Source organism: Lissotriton vulgaris, chromosome 3_1 (genome assembly GCF_964263255.1).
Source record: "Lissotriton vulgaris chromosome 3_1, aLisVul1.2, whole genome shotgun sequence".
Taxonomy (NCBI): Eukaryota; Metazoa; Chordata; class Amphibia; order Caudata; family Salamandridae; genus Lissotriton; species Lissotriton vulgaris.
This window is the reverse complement of record NC_141689.1, coordinates 630,975,377-631,001,315: the sequence shown is the minus strand read 5'-3', so window position 1 is coordinate 631,001,315 and position 25,939 is coordinate 630,975,377. Positions and strand designations below refer to the sequence as shown.

General features: G+C 44.9%; 1 protein-coding gene across 1 annotated transcript in view; it reads right to left on the bottom strand.

Moving 5' to 3' along the window:
• Positions 1 to 14,714: 14,714 nt before the first annotated feature.
• SLF1 (SMC5/6 complex localization factor 1) overlaps positions 14,715 to 25,939 on the bottom strand; it is a 754,058-nt gene continuing 742,833 nt past the window's right edge. The window contains exon 18 of the mRNA XM_086960920.1: positions 14,715 to 17,760. Within this exon, the coding sequence (XP_086817046.1) occupies positions 17,282 to 17,760 (479 nt within the window). The 3' untranslated portion in view covers positions 14,715 to 17,281. The remainder of the gene's footprint in view (positions 17,761 to 25,939) is intronic.

The following is a 25,939-nucleotide window of genomic DNA, read 5'->3' as shown; positions in this document are numbered from 1 at the left end:
GCTCATGTAAAGCGCTCTGATACCCAATACTTTTGGGGCAAGTTCGCACTATATAAAAGTCTGTAAAAATGATTTTTTTTAAATTGTAAATTTTTTAAAAATATATGTAGGGGGACAATTTTATTAGTGCCCTCTTCCAACACCTTTTAATTATGTGATTTCACCTCATGCTTTTTTCGTTACCACCTTGCACTTCTGGTCTCTTTAATCTCATTCTTTAAGGTTACTTTCCATTCCTGCTTTCTCCCAGCGTCTCACTTTTCAATATTTCCCTCCCTCTATCTGGGTGTCTTTTTTGTTTTTCTCATTCTTGTTCTGATGATAAAAAAAATATGTCCATGTCTCCAAAAATGATTGCCAGTGCCCACCACCTGCAACGACCAATACAAAAAAAAGCATTGGCATGTCTCGCTTTTGGGACCCTATAAGTATTTATTTATGCAGTACAATATCCTTGGTGCAACAACATCAACCGTTGCATGGCTAAACACTTATAAGGTCCCAAAGGCGAGACCTATTGGCTATGCCAATGCTTGTTTAAGGCAAGATGTTATCAGTGTTAGTTCCGTGGACAGCTCGAAGTGCTATATTTATTTTTTCTCTTTTGTTGTAGTTTGGCCTGAAGAAGGAATTTCAACGCAAACTGCATTGAGTCATTTAAATTAAAGGATCGAATCATTGGATTCCATTGGCGAATATGAATGGCCGTATCAAGGATGATTGAGATGGTATCTCAAGGATGATTGAGATTGTTTGAACAACAGTTTTAGGTTCCAAATCACCATATGAAATAATCAATAAATATTAAGTCAACAACAGCAAGCTTCTCTCTTTTGTTTATCATTTTGTAATCTGGGAAAACATTAGATTGAGCCCACAAGTCCAATTGTCAGTGCGTGTTGGGACTGGCAAGTGAGGTCACTGCCAGCAATTCTTTCATTTACAGTGTGTGCCATCGGGGCAGTGTCCTAACCAAGTCAGCACATAAACAGCCAATACTAAGAATTTTCAACAGAGTGCATGCACAAGATTTCTTTTCATAAAGGCTGGGACTATGGCATGTCCTTGTGAGCACAACAATGAGTTTGGTAGGCATCTGACTGAAAATGAATAGCAGGTGTCTCTCAATCAATAGTAGAATTATGCCTATGTAGCTACAACATTCCTCACACATTAGAGAGAGAAAGAGCAACTATGTTATCAATTTGTAAGGATTCCACATGTCCTGAATGAGTAGATATGGTGAGGCTTTTGGTCTCTCTGCAGACTGCTCCACATGTAAAGACTGTACAATCAATTTCTGTATTTCCTCAGATCATTATTTTTCCTGTCTGGGAATGTTGGCCTCTTTTTTGTAACCTTGCATCAATAAAACGACCTGAAGCCCCAGAATCGATTACGGCACACAATTCACTTGGACATTTATCTGTAGAAAACACAATCTTAAGATAAAAATGTGCTCTCATGTTGACAGACGAGTTAGAAATTATTTGGCCTGTCTCTTGTCTGGTCTTCATGGATGAACATTCTGGTGTTCTGGGAGACTGGACAGTTCTTTATAAAATGTCTGTTTTTACCACAATAAAGCACAGTCCCTCTTTCCGCCTTCATTGTCTATCTTCCTATGACAGCATTCTCTTTATACCTCCTATTTGCATAGGTTCAGGTAGACTGTCTTTAGGTTCCAATGTGGAAACCAACCATGCCATTTGTGTTTTTTCCCATTCCTTTGATTGGTTTGTTAAGCATCAAAGTACAAGTTTACTTACTTTCGGTAACGATGTATCTGGTAGAGACGATACTAGCGGCAGATTCCTTAACTTAGAATTATACCCAGGAGTGAGACTGGCTCCGGAAAACGTTTCGACCACAGCATCCCTGCGCGCAGGGGGGATGGCACCACGCGACTTTGCCCTGACGTCGTCCGTGTTTGTGACGTCAGCTAGGATACATAATTCCCACCTCGGCGCGCCTACGTCAGTTTTCTTTGGAGAACTTTTCCGCGCCACAACACGGAGCCATCACAAACAAAACTGTGAGAATACTGGAACAGTGTGCAAAAACCCAGCTATACAGAAGGGAAAGAAATGAAAGGTGAGGAACAGCACCATCCAGAATAGTGCCAGGCACTAAGGCACTAAGAATAGAGCACAGCTACTGCAAGCAAGCCTACAACCAACATAACAGCCTCCCTGGAACCACCACCCAGAGCCAAGAAGGGGTCCAAGGCCATAATGAAAGAGCAAATCATCCCCCAACAACACCAGCAGGGGGGATCCCCTAAAAAGAACCAAGGGTCAAGACCCAGCCAGGGGATGTCAAACCCAAGGACTCTAAGCGTCAGAAGTGCAAGCAACACAAGGAAGCAGGGCACAAACAAACCCTCCATTGGAGACCAAATGCATGGGCACCAAAGCACCAAGGCATTCGTCACCCAATCACCAAAAAGAAGGAATGGAGCAACAACAATCAGGCGAGCATCCTCCTAGGGAGGGAGTAAGAAAAAGGCCCTCGCAGAGGAACTCCGTCTTGAAGCAGGCGAGTGCAGAAGACCGAGTAGGGTCCTCGCAGGGTCCTTGCAGAAATGGGGAGGAAGGGCAGGTCTTGAAGGAATCTACGGCTAGAATTGTCTCTACCAGATACATCGTTACCGAAGGTAAGTAACTCGTACATCTGATAGAGACTACTAGCCGCAGATTCCTTAATGTAGAATAGATACCTACCCATACCCAAAGGGGAGGAGGGTCTGCGAGAAGACCTCTCCAGCTCGGACGTCCTCAGCTCAAAACCCCCAGCAGGGGACCAGTCACGGGGACAGGGAAAAATAGCCCTGTCCACTGCAACAGGGGATGAGTCACAGGCCCTAGGCTGAAGAGAACCTCAGCATCGTGGAGGGAACACCTGCCCCATAGGGGATGTATTAGAACAACAAAAAAGGGCAACCCAGCCTTCACCAACAGGAGAAGCAAGGGTAATACGAAGGAGGCCAAAACACCTCAAGCCCAGTCAACGTACCAGGGACCTCCACCGAAAGCCCAAAGGTACCAACAATGCAGAGGAAGAAGAGCCACCTACAGACTCCAAGGAGAAGAGGCAGAAGCACGGCAAAGCCCTCCACTGGGAAACATACCCAGTGATGAGGGCAGACGAGCACACCACAGCCAGAAGACAAGACAGAACTGCGCCTTGGCAATAAGGCAGGTGGAAGAATAAGAACGGAATCTCACAATGGCCCTGCAGGACAGAAGCAAGAGCGCCAGGGCCCATACTAAGGCCTCCGGCCACAGAACAGAAGAGCAGGCAGGGGAAGTCAGCCGCTGACAACGCTACGATACCAAATGCCCGGACCACGTCGGGCTCGGAACAAGGGCAAGGCCACTAGACCATCCCGAACGACCCCAAAAGGGGACTGCCCTGGACAGAAGCAATCCACGAAGCAGTGTGATCAGCTAGAAGAGAAGAGGAGAAACAAGTAGGACGGACCAGGCCATCAACACAGGAAACGGCAGGCAAAGGGCAAAACACTGTGGCACAACTTCGTAGACTGCCGAGCCATGCCCCAGTAAGGGCCAAAGACCGCACCATCGTAATACAGCCACACCAGAAAAGGCGACAAACGCGCAAGGAGGAGTCCACACCCTCCCCGCGTAAGATAGGATATACAGTAGCTACATGTACCCCACATAGGGTACAATCTTCTCAACTCTTTGACACGATCACCACTTCTCTCTCTCTTGGGTATACAATCCAATACTACAAAGAATAGGAGACAAGTATTTTGTTTATGTTCTTTGTAGAAGTGGCGTGCAATGGGATATTGTTTGTCGTGGTGGTTTATTGCCCTCAAATGCTCCATTACTCTTTTTTTGGCTTTGTGTATCGTACTGCCAATGTAACATAGATTGCATGGGCACCTGAGGGCATACACTGCATATTCTGTGTTGCATGTCAAATGTTTTTGAATTCTGAATGGACAACAACTGGCTGATAGCTTCACTGATTTACAACTTGCACTATATTTACAGGCTTTACATTTTCCGAAAATATAGAACCCTTGTACTGGCTTTGCTGTTTTTAATCCTGGTTTAGGTAATATTGCTGGACTAACCAAGTCTTTAAATGACCTCCCTTTTCTAAAGGTAATCTGTGGTGACTCACTCACTGCCTTATCCAAGTCCAAATCTGTTTTCAATATACTCCAGTGTTTATCAAGGCATTTCCTCATTTCATATGCCTTGTTGCTATACAAATCTCACTTTCTCACAGATTTGTTGTCTTTCATGAATTTTCAACAGATCTTCTCTATTTCTTGACTTTACTTTCATACAAGCTGTCGCTATGCACTGATCACAGTAACCCCTTTACTTAAAACGTTTGATCATGATAGTGCATTCCTGACTGTGAAAAATGAACGGAAGTGATTGAAGACGTTATATCACGATTAAAAACAATGTGTGAAGCAGACGAATTTGACCGAGATATGGCTAAAATTGAAACAAAACTTGAGCGGATTGAAAAGGAGATAAAGGAAAAGAAACAACGTAAATTCATGAGAGACTTTATTGACTATGAAAAAGGGCAAATTTTGACTTTTGCCAGAAAGTTTGACCGCCTGAGAGGACAAGGGGCTAATGTGACGGCAGTGGAACCCAAAACAATAAATGGAGAGGAAGATGCAAGTAATGCATCTAGTTAATAATGCTCTAGTTTGAGCCCGGTACTTTTCAACTTATACATGGTCCCTCTGATCGAACTAATCTCATCTTTTCAGATCAGCACAATATCATATGCTGATGATACTCAGCTCATCCTAGTACTGGATAGAGAGTCATCTGGAGCGGAGGAAAATCTTAAAAACTGTCTGGCCGCCACATTCGATTGGATGAGGAGCAACCACCTAAAATGCAATTTGGGTAAATCCGAAATTTTGCCATTTGGTCATCAAAATCTGCTCTCCCCAAAGCAGTGGTGGCCGGAAGGTACTGAAGCCCCCCCTAACACCATCTCCTCCGCCCGTAACCTGGGCATTAAGTTTGATAACTCCCTGTCATTTAAACAACAGGCGATGACTGTTGCTGGCACCTGTTTTAACATCATCAGAGGCCTTAGAAAATTCTTTGACATTCTCCCACTGGCAGCGCGGCAAACGGTGGCAGTTGCCCTTATAACATCAAGATTGGACTACTGCAACAGCCTGTATGCAGGAGCAAATACATCTGTGCTCCACAGGTTGCAGATGGTCCAACATGCAACCGCCCGCCTTGTCCTTGGCTGGTCTAGGAAGTCATCCGCCTCGTCAGCACTCATTGCCCTCCACTGGCTGCCAATACATAAGCGTATTTTGTTTAAAATACTGGTCATAACGTTCAGGGCTTTCCACTCACAAGGACCTAAGTATCTGTCAAACGCCTTTAGGCGATATTCAGCAGTTCGTACTCTTAGGTCATCAAATCAGAATTTACTGCGGATTCCAAGCTTTAGGCTCACCACCAAGGGAGGAAAATCCCTTGCTGTACTGGGCTCCAGGGCATGGAATCAGCTTCCACTGCAGCTTCGTAAAATCCATTCAGAGAGCCAGTTCAGAAAAGCCCTGAAAACTTGGATTTTCAGACTTACTGATACCGCCAGTAAAGCCTTGGTGTAAATGCGCAGGATCTCCCAAATATCCAACAGTCAGCAGGCCTCTCTCCAACTGGCATCATTACCAGCGCCAAGATGCTCCCTGGAGTGATAGTCGCGCTAAAAAACATGTCCCATTACATTACATTACAAGGATGTTTAATCTGGTGTCTGTGTATGTACACCCTGCACTCCACACACAAGCTCATACAGCTCTCACAGCATTTCTCCTTGCGCTACCAGCTGCGACACTCCTGATAGGGGGCGACTTTAATGACATCATTGATCGAACCCTAGATAGATCCCCTGCTAGGATGGGCGAGGTCTTCTTGGTTTAGTAGAGGCCCTGGGTCTTACAAATGGCTGGAGGTTCAGGCACCCACTAGAGACGAACTTCACTTTCTACTCCCCAGTACACACCTGTCATAGGCGCATTGACTATTTCCTGTTGTCTGTAGACGTGCTAAAAGGACTGGAGGAGGTCACAGTACAACCGAGAGGTATCTCAGACCACTCCTCAATCCTTTTAACATACTCCCTTCGCCAGGTGGGCAGAAGACAAATGTTTCCCCTGCACGCCGGGTTCCTTCAAGTAGGCCCTGTCATGGCGGCCCTCACGCGCACTACTAAGCAGTACTTCCTGGAAAATCAAGGTTCGGTGGATTCCCCCAGTACGCTCTGGGAAGCGTACAAGACGATCCTGCGCGGGCAGGCGATGGCCTTGATCACAGGGCATAAGAGAGAACAGGAAGCGACTTTGGATAGCCTCGAGACGGAATTATCTACGGCTGTTGCGTACCAGGAGACCCACCAGTCTCCGGGAGCTACACGTATGGTTCGGCTTAAGCAGGTTGAGGTCCTAGCCCTACAGAGAGAGATGGTTCATGCCACGATCCAATCCACCCGACATAGGGTATACGAGCTGGGAGATAAGGCCGGGAAGATGCTGGCTTGGCTGGACAGGAAGGACTAGGGCGTCCAGAGTCATTGGCCAGTTGATGTCCCCCACTGGCTCCATGGTCTCCGATCCTGCTGGTATAGTTAATATGCTAGCGGATCATTACGAAAGAATCTATGCCCCCCCAGGCGTCCTACACAGTCTTGGAGGCCTACGAATATATTAAGGATCTCTCGATACAAAGGCTCTCCTCAGAAGCAGCGCTTCTCTTGAAGGAGGATATTACGATTGAAGAGGTGCAGGATGCTACCTATGCACTGGCATCTGGCAATGCGCTAGGTCCGAATGGGCTTCCAGTTGAACTCCATAAGAGGACGATGCAAACGACGGCCCCCTTCTTTCTCCGCATGTTATCGGATAGACTTGAGCGCGGGGAGCTACAGAGAGATCAGCGGCTAGAAACGATAGTTGCAAACATTAAGCCGGGTAAACCGGTTGCGGACTGCGCTTCCTATCGTCCGATATCTCTCATTAACGCTGAGCCCAAAATAATAGCTAAATTACTCCCCTTAAGGCTGACTCCCCACCTTGCATCCCTGATTAGCCCGGACCAATCTGGTTTTATGACTCATCGGAGCACGGCTCTTAATCTTCGTCGGCTTCATGCAGTCATGGCACGTTCGGCACTTATAGAAGAACCGGCAGTCATCCCCTCCCTGGACACAACCAATGGCGTTCGACACAGTTGAATGGCCATACCTGTTTGCGGTGCTCCAACACATGGGCTTTGGCCCTAAGTTCTGTGCCTGGATACGTTTATTATATACCAAACCATTGGCACATGTTGCTGCCAATGGTCACATCTCACAAGACTTCCCTCTGGGCCATGGTACGAGGCAGGGATGCCCCCTGTCCCCGCTGCTTTTTGCATTGCTTTTGGAGCCCATCGCGATATGTGTTAGGTGGGAGCCTTCCATCAAAGGACTCCATTGGACTGCCGGGTAGGAGGATCGTATAAGCCTATATGCGGATTATATACTTTTATACCTCACCTCCCCCAAGAAATCCATTCGCGAGCTATTGAACGTCTGTGAGAAATTTGGTAGGGTGTCCTGTTATAAGATCAACTGGACCAAGTCCGTCCTTCATATTCTGTCTGGCACACCTCCCATGCTTCCTCTGAGCTGTCTCCTACGTGTCGCAACGGCACCATTCAAATATCTAGGTGTCTTTATTACCTCAGATCCCGACGAATTTTATGATTTGAACCTTCGACCATTACTGGAAAGGTTTAAGCGCGATGCTAAAGTGTGCCAGACTCTTCCCCTTACGCTCCTGGGAAAGGCGGCACTGTACAAAATGATGGCGCTACCGCGCTTTTTGTACGTGCTTGAAAATACCCAGTTTCTGGTCCCACCGGCTTACTTCAAGGCGATCGCTGCAGCGGTGTCTCACCTGCTTTGGGGGGCGCGGCCACCCCGAATCGTCCAGGATAAACTGACCAGAAGTTGGTATGATGGGGGGATAGCGCTCCCGAACATTGAACTCTACTACTGGGCGGCTCACCTTAAACAGGGGCGGCTCACCTTAAACAGATTAATTTCTGGTTACATGCCCCGCAGACTGAGCCGGCGTACTTTGCTGATAGGCACTCTCTTGAAGGTAGGGGTCTACTCCGTAATCTTTACTCCCGCCCCCCTCCGTTGGACCTAGTGGGTCCGACCCACCACACAGTACAGTTGTGGTACAAGGCCAATAGACGTCTTAAGTGCAGGGACGTTATCACACAAATGACACCACTGTGGGACTCCTGGCAATTGGGCTTCTTTCGAAACAGCAAGTGGTTCCAGGCTTGGACTCCATCGGTATATCGGTGATAGGAGAGTTGTGGAGGAAAGGTGACGTACTCGACTTTGGCCATCTGCAAACGCAATATGACATGTCACAGACGGAGAGGGTGAGGTACCTGCAGATCACACACGCGTTGCACTCGGTTATACCACGGGGCACTGTCTTGCAGGAGTCGTCCCCGCTTGAGGACAGACTTATGACGGACCACATGCCGGATAAGGCCACTTCCTTTAATTACAGGAAACTCATTATTAACCTCCCGGATGTAATGTCAAAGTTGAAAATGAACTGGACTGAAGAGGTAGGTCCCTTTGATGACTCCGAATGGCAGGAGGCCCTTGCCTCACCCCGTGAAACCGCCATCCCCTCCAGGTTGAAACTGGTCCAATTAAAGATATTACACAGGACTTACTACACTAGGACGACTTTGTACAAAATAGGTAGAGCCACGCACAAGTACTGTGTTCATAGCTGTGGGGAGGAGGGAGCATTCTTCCACACCATTTGGGACTGTATGCACATGACAGCGTACTGGACAGCAGTAATACGGACTATGTGACAGACGATAGGTATCTCTCTGCTGCCGGAGCCACGCCGCTGCTTACTAAACGTGTGGGAGCCTAATAATTTGAACCATCGCCAGTTGGACTGTGTAACATTGGGCATGATGATAGCAAAACGCAACATTGCTCTGTTGTGGGGATCAACAGTCTCCCCGACCCTCAACAAATGGTGTAAAGATATGGATGAGGCGATGGTAGCGGAGAGGGCTGTCTTCATCCATCGTGGCTGCCCGAGTAAATGGGAGGGAATATGGGGGGCCTGGAACAGGTTCAGAGTTTGTATTTGTGATCCACTACGTGCCACTGGGGAGGACGAGGATTTAGACTGATTGCTTGTAGAACCCTCTCTAAAATTGAGTCATGATGTGATATATTGCATTACCAATTATGTTTTCTTCCCGCAAAGCCCTGGATTAATTATGACCAGTATGTAACCGTTGATTTATTTGTGTACGATGTATTATGATGGAAATAATTTTACGAAGCTGTCCTAACTGTTTTAAGATGAAAATAAAAATATTTTTTTAAAAAACATTTGCACAGGTTTTAGTACAGCTACAAAAGTTATGGAAAATCCATAATATGTCACTATGAAATGGCACTTTTTTCTACACTATAATAATTTAATTATTCTAAGAGGAACTCCTTGATTCCCTTTCAATAATCCTTGGCTGGCCAATCACTCCATCCCCTAAACGGGGTCTCCTAATTACAAGGGAGGAATCGGACACCAAGGTCCTGCTGCTGGTCAGGCTGATAATGGCCAGCACTGAACTGACCATCCCCTTTTAAGTGAATGGTTACGCGGCAAGAACAAATATGTATTTTTGCAAGGCCTACTAGCGAGGCGAAGATTTGCCTCCAGAAACACTGCAAGGTATGGGAGTGCTGGCAGGAACATTTTCATCAGAATTAGCCAGATGAGTTGGAAGTCTGAAGGCTCTTTAGTGATGAGTCCACCGTGCCCTAATCTTTGTGTATTTCACATATTTGAATAATGTAAATTCCGAGGATTCATATATGAATTTTTCCAGAAAGTATTCAGAATGTCCGATGCCGTTTATTTTTTAATTTGCCTGTCAAGTTGTTTAAATAAATGCCAATAAATCATGTGTGTAATAAACATTGACAACTAGGGAACAGTTGATTTGGTTTTGTCAACTCTCCACTGAGGTTTGCAATACATTTCAGCATAACCGCATGGCAATTAAGTCTGTCCTTATGGCTATATGTGAAAATATAAAAGGGAGAAATACGGATGTGAAGAATGTTATTGCTTGTCACATTTTTTTCAGCTCTTAGTTTTTCTGGAGGGTTGCAGGATATGCTCTCTCTCAGTTGTTCTTTGATAGCAATGAAAGGTGCTTTAAACCTCCCTTTACTCCACTGCCTTACCCTTACGAAGTGAGAATTTGCTATTCACTCACCTTTTCTTTCTTGTTATTAATGTTGTTTTTTTTTTTTACATTTCTGTGAATGAAAAACGTGTTTAATTTCTACTGCCCAAATACTCTTTCTTAAAGATCGAAATTATGAAATAAAAAAAAGACCGTGTGAAATGTGTATTATTGCGACATTTACATAATTACTTGTTAAGCGAAACTCACAAAAACTCGAAACTTTTGTAAGAATGAATTTTGCACCAGTTTCGCTTTCCGGCTACTGGTTTGAGCAGCAAATGTATTGCAGGAGACTGGTTAGAGCAGAAAATGATTTACAGAAGACATTACGCAAGGCATGCCCTCTTGTAAACAATCACGGGAACATTGAAGTGCATGCCGCAAAAAGTCTGTGCACCTTCACATATTTTTCTCAACCACTTGCACATTTGTGCTACAATCTCTATCGCACCTAAGTCGATCAATTATGTCTGAGATGTATTTGATTTTGTTGTTGCTTGCAATAGCAAACATTTAGAAGGCTCCGATGCAGCCTTTTATCGTGAAGATATAGGCACTCACAAAACCTTTAATGTAAAAATCTGATTCATAGCAGAAAAAAACTTTCAAAAATATTTATTCAACTTCGATATAAAATTAAATGTAAGATTAACACAACAAAGTATAATTATATTTGCCTGAAAACATCTTATATAAACATGGTGGTAAAATGAAATTCCATGAATGCTTTGAAACAAACGTGGCGTCACAGTCCTCACTGCTGCTTATAAAAATACGTCACGTATCCCACATTAAAAAATAAAATTATTTTAGTACTAACTGCTGACGGTTCGAACTTTTTTCAACTGCCATAACTGACCGATCCGCAATCATCAGTGCAATGGTGGCACTGTGCTAAGTAGTACACATTTCACTTCAAGTGTAAAGAGCACAGACGTACTGTAAAACAATTAGTGCCAAAGTTTGAGGGCTGTCTTTAACTGTTGATTACACCATGACTTAGAGACCCAAAAAAATCAACTAGAGAATGTATAGTAACATTTAGCTATAGGCACATCTTTGGCAGTTACAGGTGGAAACCCCGGTGCTCCATCACTCGAATGTGATACTGTGTTTGTTGTACAGACCAGCTTTGGTGGTCCTTCCTATTTTAATTACTTACATTTCTCCCATTCCACCTACGGGAACTGTTTAAATGAACTCCTTTTAGATCTGGACCTTAAAATCGCAAATAAAGTGAATCCTTCTACCCAGAGGTTAGAAACAACTTATATTGGTAGAGGGAGTCAAACTACTATTGACTTCATCTTGACTTCAAACACGCTGGGGAACCGCGTTACCAATTTTCAAACCCTTATAAACACACATAGCGACCATTGTGCTCTCACTATAACATTCTATCCATTACGTGAGGAGAGCAAACAAAGCAAAGCCAGTGCATTGACTCAAAATTCCCTACTCCTGGATAGACTAAACGGATTCTCCTTAAAATGGAGAAAAATTGATCCTCAAAAAATCCTAAAGTCAGTTATAGAAAGGGCATATAGCTCGATTATTAAATGCCTAGATCTATTGGCTAGTAGTGAAGAGGTAATAACTAACTTCAAGGTAGCTGTAGATGCAATAAATGCCGCACTATTCGTAAAATCTAAAAATATTCAGGAGAAGAAAGCGGTGTGGTTTGACCACAGATGTACAGCTGCGCACACTAAACTGAAGGTCGCATTAGGAAACCTCAAAAGGGTACCCCAAGAGATAGCAATTTTGAGACAGGACTATAAAACCGCACTAAAGGAAAGGAAAATACAACGTAAACAGGCTTTATGGGAACAGCTACATAGGAGATGTAGTGTTAAAAATAGTTCAGCTTTCTGGGCAGTGGTAAAATCTCCTTTTTTAATAGATCATGAGAACCAACCATCTATAGACGTGGCAATCGACGAATCAACCTGGGTTAATCACTTCTCAAACATATTCGGTGGGGGACCACCAGACGCAATCGTACATTCTACTGTCTTTCCACTTTCCCCTATATATCCAATGGAAATAGATATTGACCTTGCTGAAGTACAACTAGCCATTTAGGTCAGTAAAAATAATAAAGCCCCGGGCCCCGATGGTGTCCCAGTGGATATTTTTAAAGCAAATCAAGATCTCTGGGCACCACTACTCACAAGGGTACTTAAGGCAACTTGCGAGGTGGGACTATTGGTCTCATGGTCCAAATCAATCATGGTTCCTATTTTTAAAAAGGGAAACCGGCAGGAAGTATCATGCTACCATCCGATCTCCCTGCTGGACTCACTGGGTAAAGTCGCGGGCAGGATTATCCTGGAGCGACTGCAGCAGTGGGCGGAGGATAGCAGGATACTCTCAGACATCCAGTTCGGTTTCCGGGAGGGTTTAGGGACAGTGGAACAGGCATTAAATTTAACTTTGCTTGCAGAGAAATATGTACGCGCAAAAGCGGGCAGTATCCACATGGTATATGTGGATCTGTCGGCAGCTTTTGATTGCGTCTGTCACACCAAACTATGGTCAATATTGCTGAACATGGGGGTGGATTTACCTCTGGTAAATTTCCTCCATGAACTTTATACAAATGCCACAGCCAAGGTGAGGTTCGGCGTAAAAGGGGAGTTATCGGCATCGTTTGGAGTAGAAAAGGGAGTGAGACAAGGATGCGTCCTGGCTCCCTTTCTTTTTACGCTGTATACCAATGGCTTAGAACAAGCCATGCTGAAGGGGAGTCAGGACCTTCCTCAAGTACAAAATTGCTCGATCCCAGCATTACTCTATGCAGACGATGCCGTGATATTTGCACACACTCCCCTAGAGCTCCAGAAGGCTTTAAATAGGTACTCCCAATTTATGGGTGAATTGGACTTATGCATCAATATTAAAAAAACTTTTGTTATGAGTGTTGGTCCAGTTAAACAAAAACGAAAAAGCATATTCTTAAACAAGGAGAAACTGTAGGAAACACCACATTACCCCTATTTGGGTATTATTATTGACCATAAATTAAATTGGGTTACCGCAATAGAGGCCAGAAAACTTCACCTAGCAAGAACTATTATGGCCCTGGTAAATTTCTCAAAAAAATTAGGAAGGAGACCACCAGCAGAACTCCTAAAGATATGCAGAGCCAACTGTCAGTCAGTGGCGTTATACGGCGCAGGTGTGTGGAGATACGCAAACACAAAAATCCTACAACTGGCAGAAAATAAATGTCTTCGATTTCTCCTAGTTGTACCAAAAAGTACATCCACTCTTGTTTGCCACACTGAACTAGGAATCTCTTATATTACGGACCTAGCAAAAATATAGCCACTTCTTCTTTGGCACCGTGTATGGTCGGGGGAAAAAATACACTTACCCAGCAAATTATTCTTGATTGCATGTCCCTGGACCATTCACTTAAGATAGGTTGGTTGGCATATATAAAAAGCTTTCTATATGACTTAGGATTGGAAAAGTATTACCTAAATCCAACAACAATCCGATCAATATCCAGAAAGGCCCTACAGGCACTCTCGCTGGCTTATCTCGAAGAAATTCGATTTGCGAACGGAGCCACGAAACCATCCGTCCAACACGGTGTTGCCGTACAGATAACTCCATCAATCCAGCCATACTTACCTATGACCTAACCACCTTTGAGAGATTTCTCTTAATAAGATTTAGGGTGAACATCTTCCACCGCTTGGTCGCCTTCCCAGAAAAAAATAACTGAGATCCTGTTTTAACTTTATGTCCCTGCGATGAGTCCTCAACTCAGGCCACTATTCACACCCTCTTCTACTGTAAGTTCTATAGAGAACATAGAAAGATCTGGCTCATACCATTATTAAGATATGTTGGGATAAGAAGATGTCGTCCGGCCCTGCTATTCTTACAATCACTGAGCGAGGAGTGGATGGCGAAAGTTATTGTAAAATTCCTGAAATGTATCGACTGAACCTTTAGTCTGAAATTTGATTAAATAAATATGAATTAATAGAGTAAATTGGGACTGATATGCCTGTAAATACTTTTAAATATTTATAATGTATTTGTTCTTTTTACATGTAAAAATTCTGTACTAAGTGACTGTATTTCGTTTTAAAACTGATCATGAATTGTAAATGTTTTTATGCAATTGCTTTTATGGTTTTTTACCTGCTAAAAACCGAATAAAGAAATACTTGACTTGATGTTTGAGATGTATTTGATTTTGTTGGTGCTCAAGCAATAGTCCCATGGCACGTTTTCCCTCACGTACCGTGTCCAAGTTGCCAATCACAATAGCACACATTTAGAAGGCTCCGATGCAGGCTTTTGTCGTGAAGATATAGGCACTCACAAAACCTTCAATGTAAAAATCTGATTCATAGCAGAAAAAAACTTTCAAAAATATTTATTCAACTTCCATATAAAATAAAATGTAAGATTAACACAACAACATATAATTATATTTGCCTGAAAACATCTTATATAAACATGGTGGTAAAATGAAATTCCATGAATGCTTTGAAACAAACGTGGCGTCACCGTCCTCACTGCTGCTTATAAAAATGCGTCACTTATACCACATTAAAAAATAAAATTATTTTAGTGCTAACTGCTGACGGTTCGAACTTTTTTCAACGGCCATAACTGACCAATCCGCAATCATCAGTGCAATGGTGGCACTGTGCTATGTAGTACACATTTCACTTCAAGTGTAAAGAGCAAAGACGTACTGTAAAAACAATTAGTGCCAAAGTTGGATGGCTGTCTTCAACTGTTGATTACACCATGACTTAGAGACCCAAAAAATCAACTAGAGAATGTATAGTAACATTTAACTATAGGCACATCTTTGGCAGTTCCAGGTGGAAACCCCGGGGCTCCATCACTCGAATGTGATACTGTGTTTGTTGTACAGACCAGCTTTGGTGGTCCTTCCTATTTTAATTACTTAAAATGTATTCTTCTTCTTTTTAAGGTTGTTACTGCCTTGATTTTATTAGGAGACCGAGATGAGTACAACAGAGACGCATAGAAGTCCCGCAAGGGCTTTGCATTTTTCGGTCTGGGGCCACCAATAATGGATGGATGAATGCGGGTGTTCTGTTTTCTGAAAGACATGTTGGGATTTAGGTCAGTGTAAGATACTGCAAACAAGCCTAGATCCAGCCTCACGAGTCATAAAGCTTACTGGATGCAACTGGAGGAGTGGTGCACAGTTGATGTCTTGAACCATGAACTGTGTCCGAATCCACCAGAGAGGGCAGTACTGCACTGTCCCTTAGCATGCTTTCCACTACCTGCAAAACTGTGCGGTTTCCATGAATAAATACCATCTACTAACTGATTGCATTTCTTACATGCACAACAGCTGCAGAGTGAGAATGATAAATGTTTACAACAAGGCCTAACCCAATGAAGTCAACCGAGGTGAACCACTTTTAGGGTGAGATGCAGGGTTAATGATCTTAAGGAGGTCTCAAGGGGAGGAGGATATTTTGTGACTTAACAGAGGGGCTGATGATTTCAAAGAGGGCAACATCCCCAAGTGAGATTGAGCTGAGACGTATGGAGTATGACATGGGGTGAAAATATGCTACATGAGGCACATGAGTATATTCTAGCCCAAAAGGTGCGTTATTAGTGCAGGACTTATAGTCTCCAATGTGGTAATAATCCACATGCAGTATCACAAATCACCCTCGGGCATGAGTCATGCATGTTTAAAAAATACAAATAAAACACAAATATCTCGTGGACTCTTCTGTCCAGTTCTCTACAAAGCTGGTAAAGACACCTTTCTGCCTAGTGCAAGTGCTTTGAATGGGTCTCTACAAAGACAAAAGCAGTAGTGAGCAGTTGAAAAACGTGAAAGCCATTGAAGGTATGACTGGCCAGGGTACAGAGAAAGGAAAAGATCCAATTCTCCAGAAGTCCTCTTTGTGTATTTGAGCTGTCACTGGAGAGAGGTCACCATTGGCCACGCATGTCTAGTTTATGTGCTGTGGGGGAAGGGTTTGAGCATCTGATTAGCTGTGCACTTGTGGTGCTCTGTTAAGCACAAAAGAGGGTTAGGGTCACCTAGGGTTCAGTCTGCAACTTATGGGGATTCATTCAGAATCTCAAGAATCCTACTCCAAATCTTAGGGACTTGGGTCAAGAGTTACTCAATAGAGACTTGGACATGTATTTAGGTTGTTTCACAATAATGAAAATGTTCTGAAGAGGAACAACACATGGCATCTGTTGGCTTCTACTATCTCATTGTTGGTTGTATGGAACTTTGCACTAGTATTGAAAGACATTCAAATATGCCCATGATCCGAGGAATATGGAATGTCTGGGACAAATGCATGTGAAGTTGATACAATGTTTCCCTTTTTCAATGCTTAGGAACCTTTTCCGATTTCTCTTCGAATTGGACCTTTTTGATATGATTCTGCACTTTTTCTATTTTATTGAACACATTCTGAAAAATAGAATCAAAGTATGAAACATAAACTTCGTCTATGGTTTGACTGTTATAACACTATGTGTAGACTCTCGAGGAGTGCGACTACATATTTTGTAATGAAGAGCAAAGATCCACCGTTCGCAATATTTTTACGAAGGTCTGTACAGGCTGAACTTAATGGTTTCCTAGCTTCTAGACTCCTTGATTAGAGGAAGCAATTTAACACTGTATCCAAACATCCAGCCAATTTCTCTCCCCTTTCCCAGTTTTAAGGAATAAATGTAGGCTTTTTAACCACCCTCTGATCAGCAAGTAGCCGCAAACACTGACTGTGAACGTAGTAATATCGAAGTGAAACACCTATTATTAGAAAACAACATTATAGTCCGTTGCATCAACAACCAGGTTTAGAAAATAGGTGCAAGTGATTTTCCACATTAGGCGGAAATCATTAAAAGAACAATGAGGGCCAAAAACATAGCAAAGTAATCTTCCAGAACAGTCTTTATGAGTTAATAGCCATTGATGGAGGCGTTATCATGTTTGTTAGGACTGCAAGCAAAACCCGAGTGTGAAATCCATCGCACTGCGATAGGCTCTTCGATAGCTTTGCAAGCAACTCTGGCAACTTGTATAAAGTCTGCAGATCCCGCGCATGTTGCTCGAGCAGCCAGTCCGTAAATGACGTGGGCTTCTTTAAAGTCTGGACCGTGTTCATCGACAGATGATGTGACTGCACATGCGCACAAGCAATTTTTGAAGACAAGCCATAAATCGAACAGAAATTTAGCAATACCCTACAAAGAAGAAATGATGCAAATTCTTTTTGCTGGACAGACAAGTCTTTTTCCATTTCCACACTAAAGTCCTCCAAAGTCTGCGGAAGCCGAAGAACACTGAAGAGTTCCTCTTTTAACTGCTGAGACGCAATGTAATCCAGTGGCAGCTTTCCATCCAAGTCCCTGTGCCGTAGAAGCACCGGTCCTGCGGGGAGAATGGCAAGCATTAATATTAACAACAGTCGCATGTTAGCAGCTGAACAGCTGTTTATTTGTGAAGCACCCAAGGCTACTTTCAGAAATTTTGCTGATAAAATTAACTGATTAAGTACTGACACCTACCAAAGAAATGTTTAGGTATATTTCTGTCAATTACCTACCCAGTTTAAAAACCGAGTGCACATTTTTGTTCTTAACCTTTGATTCTTCAGGACAAACCAAACTTGCTGGTGTTAGGTATTGCTATATTTCTTCAAGCTCATGATATTGTTGTGGATATTAAAACATTAGACGGTGCAGGTAGGCTTTTAACACTCGAGTAATAACGCACTCCTGCAACAGATGTACTCACATGTCGTTAGCCCAAGAACATCAATGAAATTAATTAGGTCATCTAGCAAACTTAAGACTTACTTCATATCAGAACCGTCAGCCGCTTTTCTTGCCAGTGCAATGTACTCGAGTAAACAGGTGTGTGTGTCACCATAACCTGATGAGCACACACAGCAACCAATGGCAGTATCTTTTCCACAGACCTTTCTCCATCAAAGCAACTGGAGGTTAAATTACATACCGGTCGGACTGTACCAGTCTGTGCCGCGGTGCACTCTTAACTAGGTGCATCTTGCACGGGCAGGGCACCCTATTACACACATAATGCCCTCTCCTCAGCACAGGTGCGAGCCCCAACATTTCGGGCCTGCACTGAGGAGGGCACATTGGTGAAAGGTAGGACCTTGCTTTGAAACTGCAGCATCATCTTTCACTGGAGACGAGCACGCCTGTTTCAGAAGGGCATCTCCCCCCACCTCTATGTGGCACAGTCAGTGTGCCTCCCTGCAGTTCTTTTTCTGCACATCCACATACATATAATAGGGCGAGTGGCACAAAGGCAAATTGTTCTCTCATTAGCCTGGGGCCGTTGCCCAATGCGAATGTGGGAATGCTGCATTGTGATCGCACCAGTGCAAAACGTGCATGGACATGATCCACATTATAGAAGGGACCGCACAAGAATTTGTGGCCCCTTTTATAATACTAAAGTGCGCACAGGGGCACAAGAATCATGTGCAAACACCTGTTGCACCTTGGGCACTGTCTGTGTTATGAGCCCAGATGTTTTCACAAATGCTTGTCTGGAGACTTGCATCTTTTCTAAACTCTCAACAAATGTGTTAGGCCTTCGTCCTATAGAAACCAGAAAGGTAGCTCAGTGAGACTATCATGCGCAACTGAGATCTGAATGTAGGTCACAACACGCTCAAGTTAGCTCATCATGCTTTTAGTGGTTGAAACATTTATAATATGATTACATTGGGTAATGGCGTCACCATCTTATTAATTTCCATTCAAAGCAAATAGTCATAATGTACCATAGCTAATGACCCCACCATGTCCCCTGCCATATGGTTCTACAGTAGGAATAATTCATACAGAGAAACATGCAGTACCTGATAGATGACAAGATAGAACATTCAGTGGTGCAATGGAGAAGACTGTATCACACCTAGCTCACTAAGGCCTGTGATTTAACAATTCCTTCCGTTCTTGACCACATCAGACTTATTTTTACACACTTTCGAAGCAGTTTGGATACATGCTTGATAGACCTGTTTCCTTTTTTGCATATGTACCCTAACCTATAAAAATATATGGGCAGCTAATAAAACACTGGTCTCTGGCGACTTGGCTCTAAACATAAATCCTTTAAAAAATTAATAAATATTGTACAAAATACTCAAAGTGTTGTACTTGACATATAAAGTGGTATAATTTCTGAAGTATGGACTCTAAAATGCGCATGGGACAAAGGCTAATATGAGTTGGAATGAACTCCACATTGATGAGACCAAAAAGGGGACTTATCCATATTAGGTTATCATAAAGACAGAAAAATAAGGAGGACCAAGTTTATGAGCACATTCAAGAACTGGTTAAATTACACACCTAAATTTGGTGCAACAGTATCAGAAGAAACATGGAATGGGAGAGGATGATTTTAAATCTCTGTCATGCAGTGTCTGAGCTACTTCGGGGACTATGCCCAAACCTTTACATACATTTCTCACTGTCTGGGTCATCATTCACCTATTAGCCAGTCTAGCCTCCTTGACATTCTTTTTTATCCAAAAGGACATATATGTTACATTTTGCAATGAATGAGGAATACGGTTCTATTACACAAATTAACTCACCACACTGGTTACACACACACCACACTGGCTACATACACATGCAATTTTTGGATTGTCCGTTTTGTCTCGGAACCCAATTTGATATTTTTATTTGTGCACTTTGTTAAAGTATCAATAAAAACAATAAAAAGATATCTGGAGTATAAGCGCCTGGGTCAAATAGAATATGCTTACATCATGCTGGGTCATAACCCTGTTGCGTTAATCTTAGAAGCTCCAAAAAGTTTCCCATTATTGCGATATGGACCAGCAAGATATAGTGATGGATGATGACTGGCAACACAATTAGAGAATAAATGTTATTTAATTTGGAATTGAGTTCCTGAATACTGAATGGGAAACCACTGGCCAAACTGTTGGAGAGGAAATGAAACATAAAGGAGTTGTGCTTCAGCAGACATCAGTGGAGAGCGTCACAGAGCTATATGTGGTGAAAGATCAGTGCAGGCCTAAATTCTGTGCTGATGCAAGTCAGGTGAAGAGTTCACTAGAAAATAGAGTGCACGATCAGCAAGGTCTTAGTTAAAGGAAAACCTGTGTTTGTAAGCCAGAAGGAATTTATGGTCACAATACAACAAGTAGTTTTCTAAGTTCTCAGTACATTGAAAATGTGATTGAAGAATAGGAGCAGGAGACAGAATCAGCTAAGAGTACACAGAATCTGATAAGTCGTCTTGGGAGTAGGACAATAAAACACACATGCAAATACACATGAATTCAAAAGAAGTAAGTAAATAGTTTGTTGATCATTGTTAGAATTACAATGAAGAATGTGTAGAGAGAAGTCATAAGTTTAAGGACCCAGGTGACATGAAATAACTGCTTAGAAACCTATTATTTGACCTTTTGCAAGAAGCACTGTTCATGTTGATATTTAGGTGGCAGCCTGTGTGCAGCAAATTGAGACCAGCTATTTACATGTGTGGAAACAGCTACGCTCCCTGCCACAACAGTAAAGCCCAAGTTACTACTTGTGTAACGATATATCTGTAAGAGACATTTGTTATTGATAGATTCCTTACCTTAGAATATCCCCAGGCGTCAGACTGGATCCGGAGAGTTTTGCTTAGCAGTACCCCTGCGCATCAGTAGGTGGCGTCCTGCGGCTCCGCGTCCATCACTGGCGTCGTAAGTGCTGAGATGACGTCATGGACAGAGTACTTAGGCGCCACCCATGCGCCCTGACGTCAGTTCTATACACGACTTTTCACGCCAGGAACGCAGAGCCATGCAAGAGACTGACCATTGGTGCATAAAACTAGGGCTCAATAAGGCATGACCTTAACCCTAGTAATCAGTTCGCAGAATGGGGAAGATGGGTGGGGCGGCAAGGAATCTATCACTAACTACTGTCTCTTACAGATATATTGTTACACAAGTAGTAACTTGTGCATCTGAAAGAGACACGTTAGAGAAAGATTCATTACCTTAGAATAGATACCCCAGCAATTACCAACCCCGGTGGTGGGTCTGCGAACAAGATTACACCAGAAAGTCACGGAGAACAGAACGGCCAGAAAAAACGTCCCTCCGAACTTGACTGTCAAGGCAGTAATGCTTGGTAAACGTGTGTGGCGAGGCCCATGTAGCTGCATGACAAATGTCCTGCAAGGGAACGCCGCGTCTCAAGGCAGTAGTGGCTGCCGTTGCCCTGGTGGAATGGGCACGCAGCCCCACAGGAGGCTCCTTCTTAGCCAACGAGTAACAGGCCTTGATGCACAGAACGACCCACCGAGAGAAGGTCGGTTTGTGTACGGCAAAACCTTTTTTGGCACCCACGTAGCCAACACAGAGCTGGTCATCCACCCTGAACTGCTGTGTGCGCTTCAGATAGAATGAGAGCGCATGTTTTGGTTCCAGACGGTGGAGCCTCTCTTCCTCTTTTGAACGGTGGAGCCTCTCTTCCTCTTTTGAAGGATGCAGAAAGAAGGTGGGCCAATTGATGGCCTGCCCGATGTGGAAGAGGAGTGACAAACTTTGACAGGAAAGAAGGACCGGTCCTGAGAACCACCTTGTCCAGATGAACAGAACGGAAAGGAGGTTTGGAAGAAAGAGCCTGAAGGTCACTCTCTCTTCTGGCAGAGGTGATAGCAACCAGGAAAGCAGTCTTTAAGATCAGGAAGCCATAGAAAGGCGGAGATGGAAGAAAGATAACCTTTGACAGTGCCCAGAGCAGAGCCCTGCTGGGCCAAGGAAAGAAGGAACAGAAGGACTTCTGAAAAAGGGGCAGAAAGGGGATTCACAGCCTTCGCTGTGCACCATGCCACACATTTTTTACACCTACAGGCGTATACAGTTTTAGTGGAGGAATACCTGGCTGCCAAAATCCCATCACAGACTGCGGGGGGAAGATCGAAAGCTGTCAACTGTCGCCGCTCAATCTCCACGCGTGGAGGTGGAGGCTGGACAGGTTCGGGTGATGGACTGTCCTCTGCTGCTGCGACAGAAGATCCTTCTGAAGAGGCAGATGTATCGGGGGATCGATCGCTATGCTGAGTAGCTTGGGATACCAGTATCTTCGTGCCCAATCCGGAGCCACAAGGATGACTTGGGCCCGGTCGCGCCTGATCTTTTTCAGCACTCTGGGCAGAAGTGGTATAGGCGGAAAGGCGTACAACAGACCGCAACTGAATTTGCGCCGAAAAGCGTCGCAGAGCGAGTGCCGCCTTGGAAATTCCAACGCGCACTGATGACATTGCCAACAGGTATTATTGAGAGACAGTTTCAATTGTGCATGCCTTTAGGCATTACTAAGAACAGAAACAAGGAGTCAATTAGATTTTGAAGAGAGGTGGTATTATTCACCAAGGACAAGGGGTATTCAATGTACATTTACAGTTTGAGACAGCACTGTAAAGATTAGATCTTGTGACAACCCAGTGGCACTTGGTGCAAGGTGCTATATACAGTTAAAGTGAAGTGAAAGTGCAAGTGCTTTTTAAAAACAGCATTGGTGGCGCATAGAATATAGTATATACATCAATTACAGCTTCAATTACAATACAAGTTACAATCACTTGGAAAAAAGTTATTTTCTTGTAAGAGCTTAAAGTGTCATATGCGTCATTTAATTCAGGCTGTGTGGTCGACGGCGTTTCTATCCCCTTTCGTCGGGATCGTCATCAGGACGGGGTTGTCGATAAGTACAGTGAGGAAGCCAAGCAGGGATGCGTGGCTTGCGGCATTGCCACTGCATTCATTCATGCAGCCACGCCAGATGAGCTCTTGCCTTCTGCGCCCCTCATTTCTTCAGACGCTGCCCAACTACGTGAGCAGTCCCAGGACAAGTTGCTACCAGCAACCAGCGCACAGTTCCCCCGAATGCCGCAAGCCACGCATCCCTGCTTGGCTTCCTCACTGTACTTATCGACAACCCCGTCCTGATGACGATCCCGACGAAAGGGGATCGAAACGCCGTCGACCACACAGCCTGAATTAAATGACGCATATGACACTTTAAGCTCTTACAAGAAAATAACTTTTTTCCAAGTGATTGTAACTTGTATTGTAATTGAAGCTGTAATTGATGTATATACTATATTCTATGCGCCACCAATGCTGTTTTTAAAAAGCACTTGCACTTTCACTTCACTTTAACTGTATATAGCACCTTGCACCAAGTGCCACTGGGTTGTCACAAGATCTAATCTTTACAGTGCTGTCTCAAACTGTAAATGTACATTGAATACCCCTTGTCCTTGGTGAATAATACCACCTCTCTTCAAAATCTAATTGACTCCTTGTTTCTGTTCTTAGTAATGCCTAAAGGCATGCACAATTGAAACTGTCTCTCAATAATACCTGTTGGGAATTGTTTTTTGCTTACATAATATACCCATCCCAACGTGGTCTATGGGTTTCCTCCTGTTTTTCCTATAACCTGATGACATTGAGCATTCTCTTCGGTGGCGAATAGATCGAACCAAAGCTCTCCACCCACTGCTGAAAGAGACCTTGCGCCACGTCCGAATCCAGATGGCATTCGTGATCCATCAAGCGCCGGCGGCTGAGTTCGTACGCTCTGGCGTTCAGAGAACCTGCCAGGTGTTGAATCACCAAGATAATGCCTTGATATTCCAGCCATGTCCAGAGGTGCAGAGCCTCCTGACATAGGGTCCACAACCCCGCCCCGCCCTGTTTGTTGCAATATCACATGGCAGTGGTGTTGTCTGTGAACACCTGGATCCCCGGAAAGAGGGAAGGAATACCTTCAGTGCAATTCGGATCGCCCGCAGCTCCAGAAGGTTGATATGGAGCCCGGTCTCCGCCATAGACCAGAAACCTCTGACCTTCGCCTCTCCCAAGTGGCCGCCCCATCCCAGGAGAGACGCATCGGTCACCACCGTGTGCTCCTGTTGGGGAAGGGAGAGGGATCTGCCACTGACCACTGCAACTGTAGAGCAGTGCCCCCTGAGATCTGGACATGATCGGACAGGCTGCCCTGATGCTGTAATAACTGGAACTTCAGGTCCCACTGCAAAGCTCCCTACTTCCTGCCCAGGAATGCACTCTATGGCCTCCTTGGCCAAGAGGGCCATAACTTTCTGATGGAGAAGAACCAAAGGATCCCCGATATGCGGTGGCACCGGGGTGGCATGGCTGGAGGAGAAGACTGAAAGGGAAGGGAGTATTCCTTGCAGATTAACTGCAGCACCCACTTGTCCAACGTGATATCGCGCCAGTGGGGGAGGTGATGGCGGATCCTGCCAGCCACCAGTTTGGAGTGCTCCACAAAGCTCGGACTAGGAAGGCTTGGAAGTAGGAGCAGTGGGGTGGAGGTGAACTGACCCGCACGCTGACTCCCAGACCCGCCCTTGCGGAAGCCACGACCATGGCTGCGCTGAGGCTGGTCCTGCACAGGCTTAGTGAAGGAATGCACTTGGGTGCCTCTGCCCTGGCCACGAAAGGAACGAAAACCAGGAGTGGCAGGGTTCTTCGCAGAAAGACCCAAGTACTTGGCCTTGGCCCGTGAGTCCTTAAAGCGTTGCAACGCACTGTCAGCCTTATCCCCAAACAGGCGGGTGCCATCAAAGGGCATATCCATGAGCGAGCTCTGGACATCAGGTGAGAATCCAGTCGAACGCAACCAGGCGTGATGTCGCAACGCCACCGTTGTCGAAATCGCCCTCCCCAACGAGTCTGCGGTGTCCAAACCACACCGAATGGCGAACTTAGCCGCATCCTTACCTTTAGCAATCACCTGAGAAAGGACAGCCTGGACCTGCTCAGGGCACTGAGGCAACACTTGAGCAACGGAATCCCACACTGTGTGAGGGTAGCGGCCCAATAAGCAGGCGGTGTTCACCGACCACAGACCAAGGCTGGCCTAAGAGAACCACCGCTTACCAAACTGTTCCAGTTTCTTAGAGTCCTTGTCCAGCGGAAATGAGGGAAAGGCACTCTGCGATGTCGAGGCCTGGATGACCAGACTCTCAGGCTTGGGATGGTTGGTCAGAAAAGCTGGGTCGCCAGGTGCTGGGAGGTGGCGTCTGGCGACGTTTTTATCCACCGGGGCCCCCGTGGCTGGTCGCGACCATGTGCCCAAGAGGACTTCGGTAAGGGCGTCATTGAAGGGAAGCAACGGCTCTGGTGACGTAGGAGCTGTCTGGACCACCTCGGTGAGGAGGTTGGTTTAGAGGGCCACCGTGGGGAGGTCGAGGTTGAGGGCCTCAGCCGCCCGACGGAGCACCATCGTGTATGAAGCACCCTCCTCCATTGTAGGCAGGGGAGAGGCAAACCCCGGGTCAGAAGAGACATCGAGATCGCCGGCGTCGTCCAGATCGTCCACCCAATCCAGCTCGTAGTCACACTGCCAGGCAAGAGGGTCCTTGGATCCTTCCCGGTCCTCCTCCGCCTCCGGAGGGACCAGTCGCGGCGGCTGGGCCGGAGCCGGGGAAGGAACAAACGGTGCAGAGAACGGCGCTGGCCGGGCCGCCTCCCGATGCAAAACCTAGGCCGGAACAAAATGGT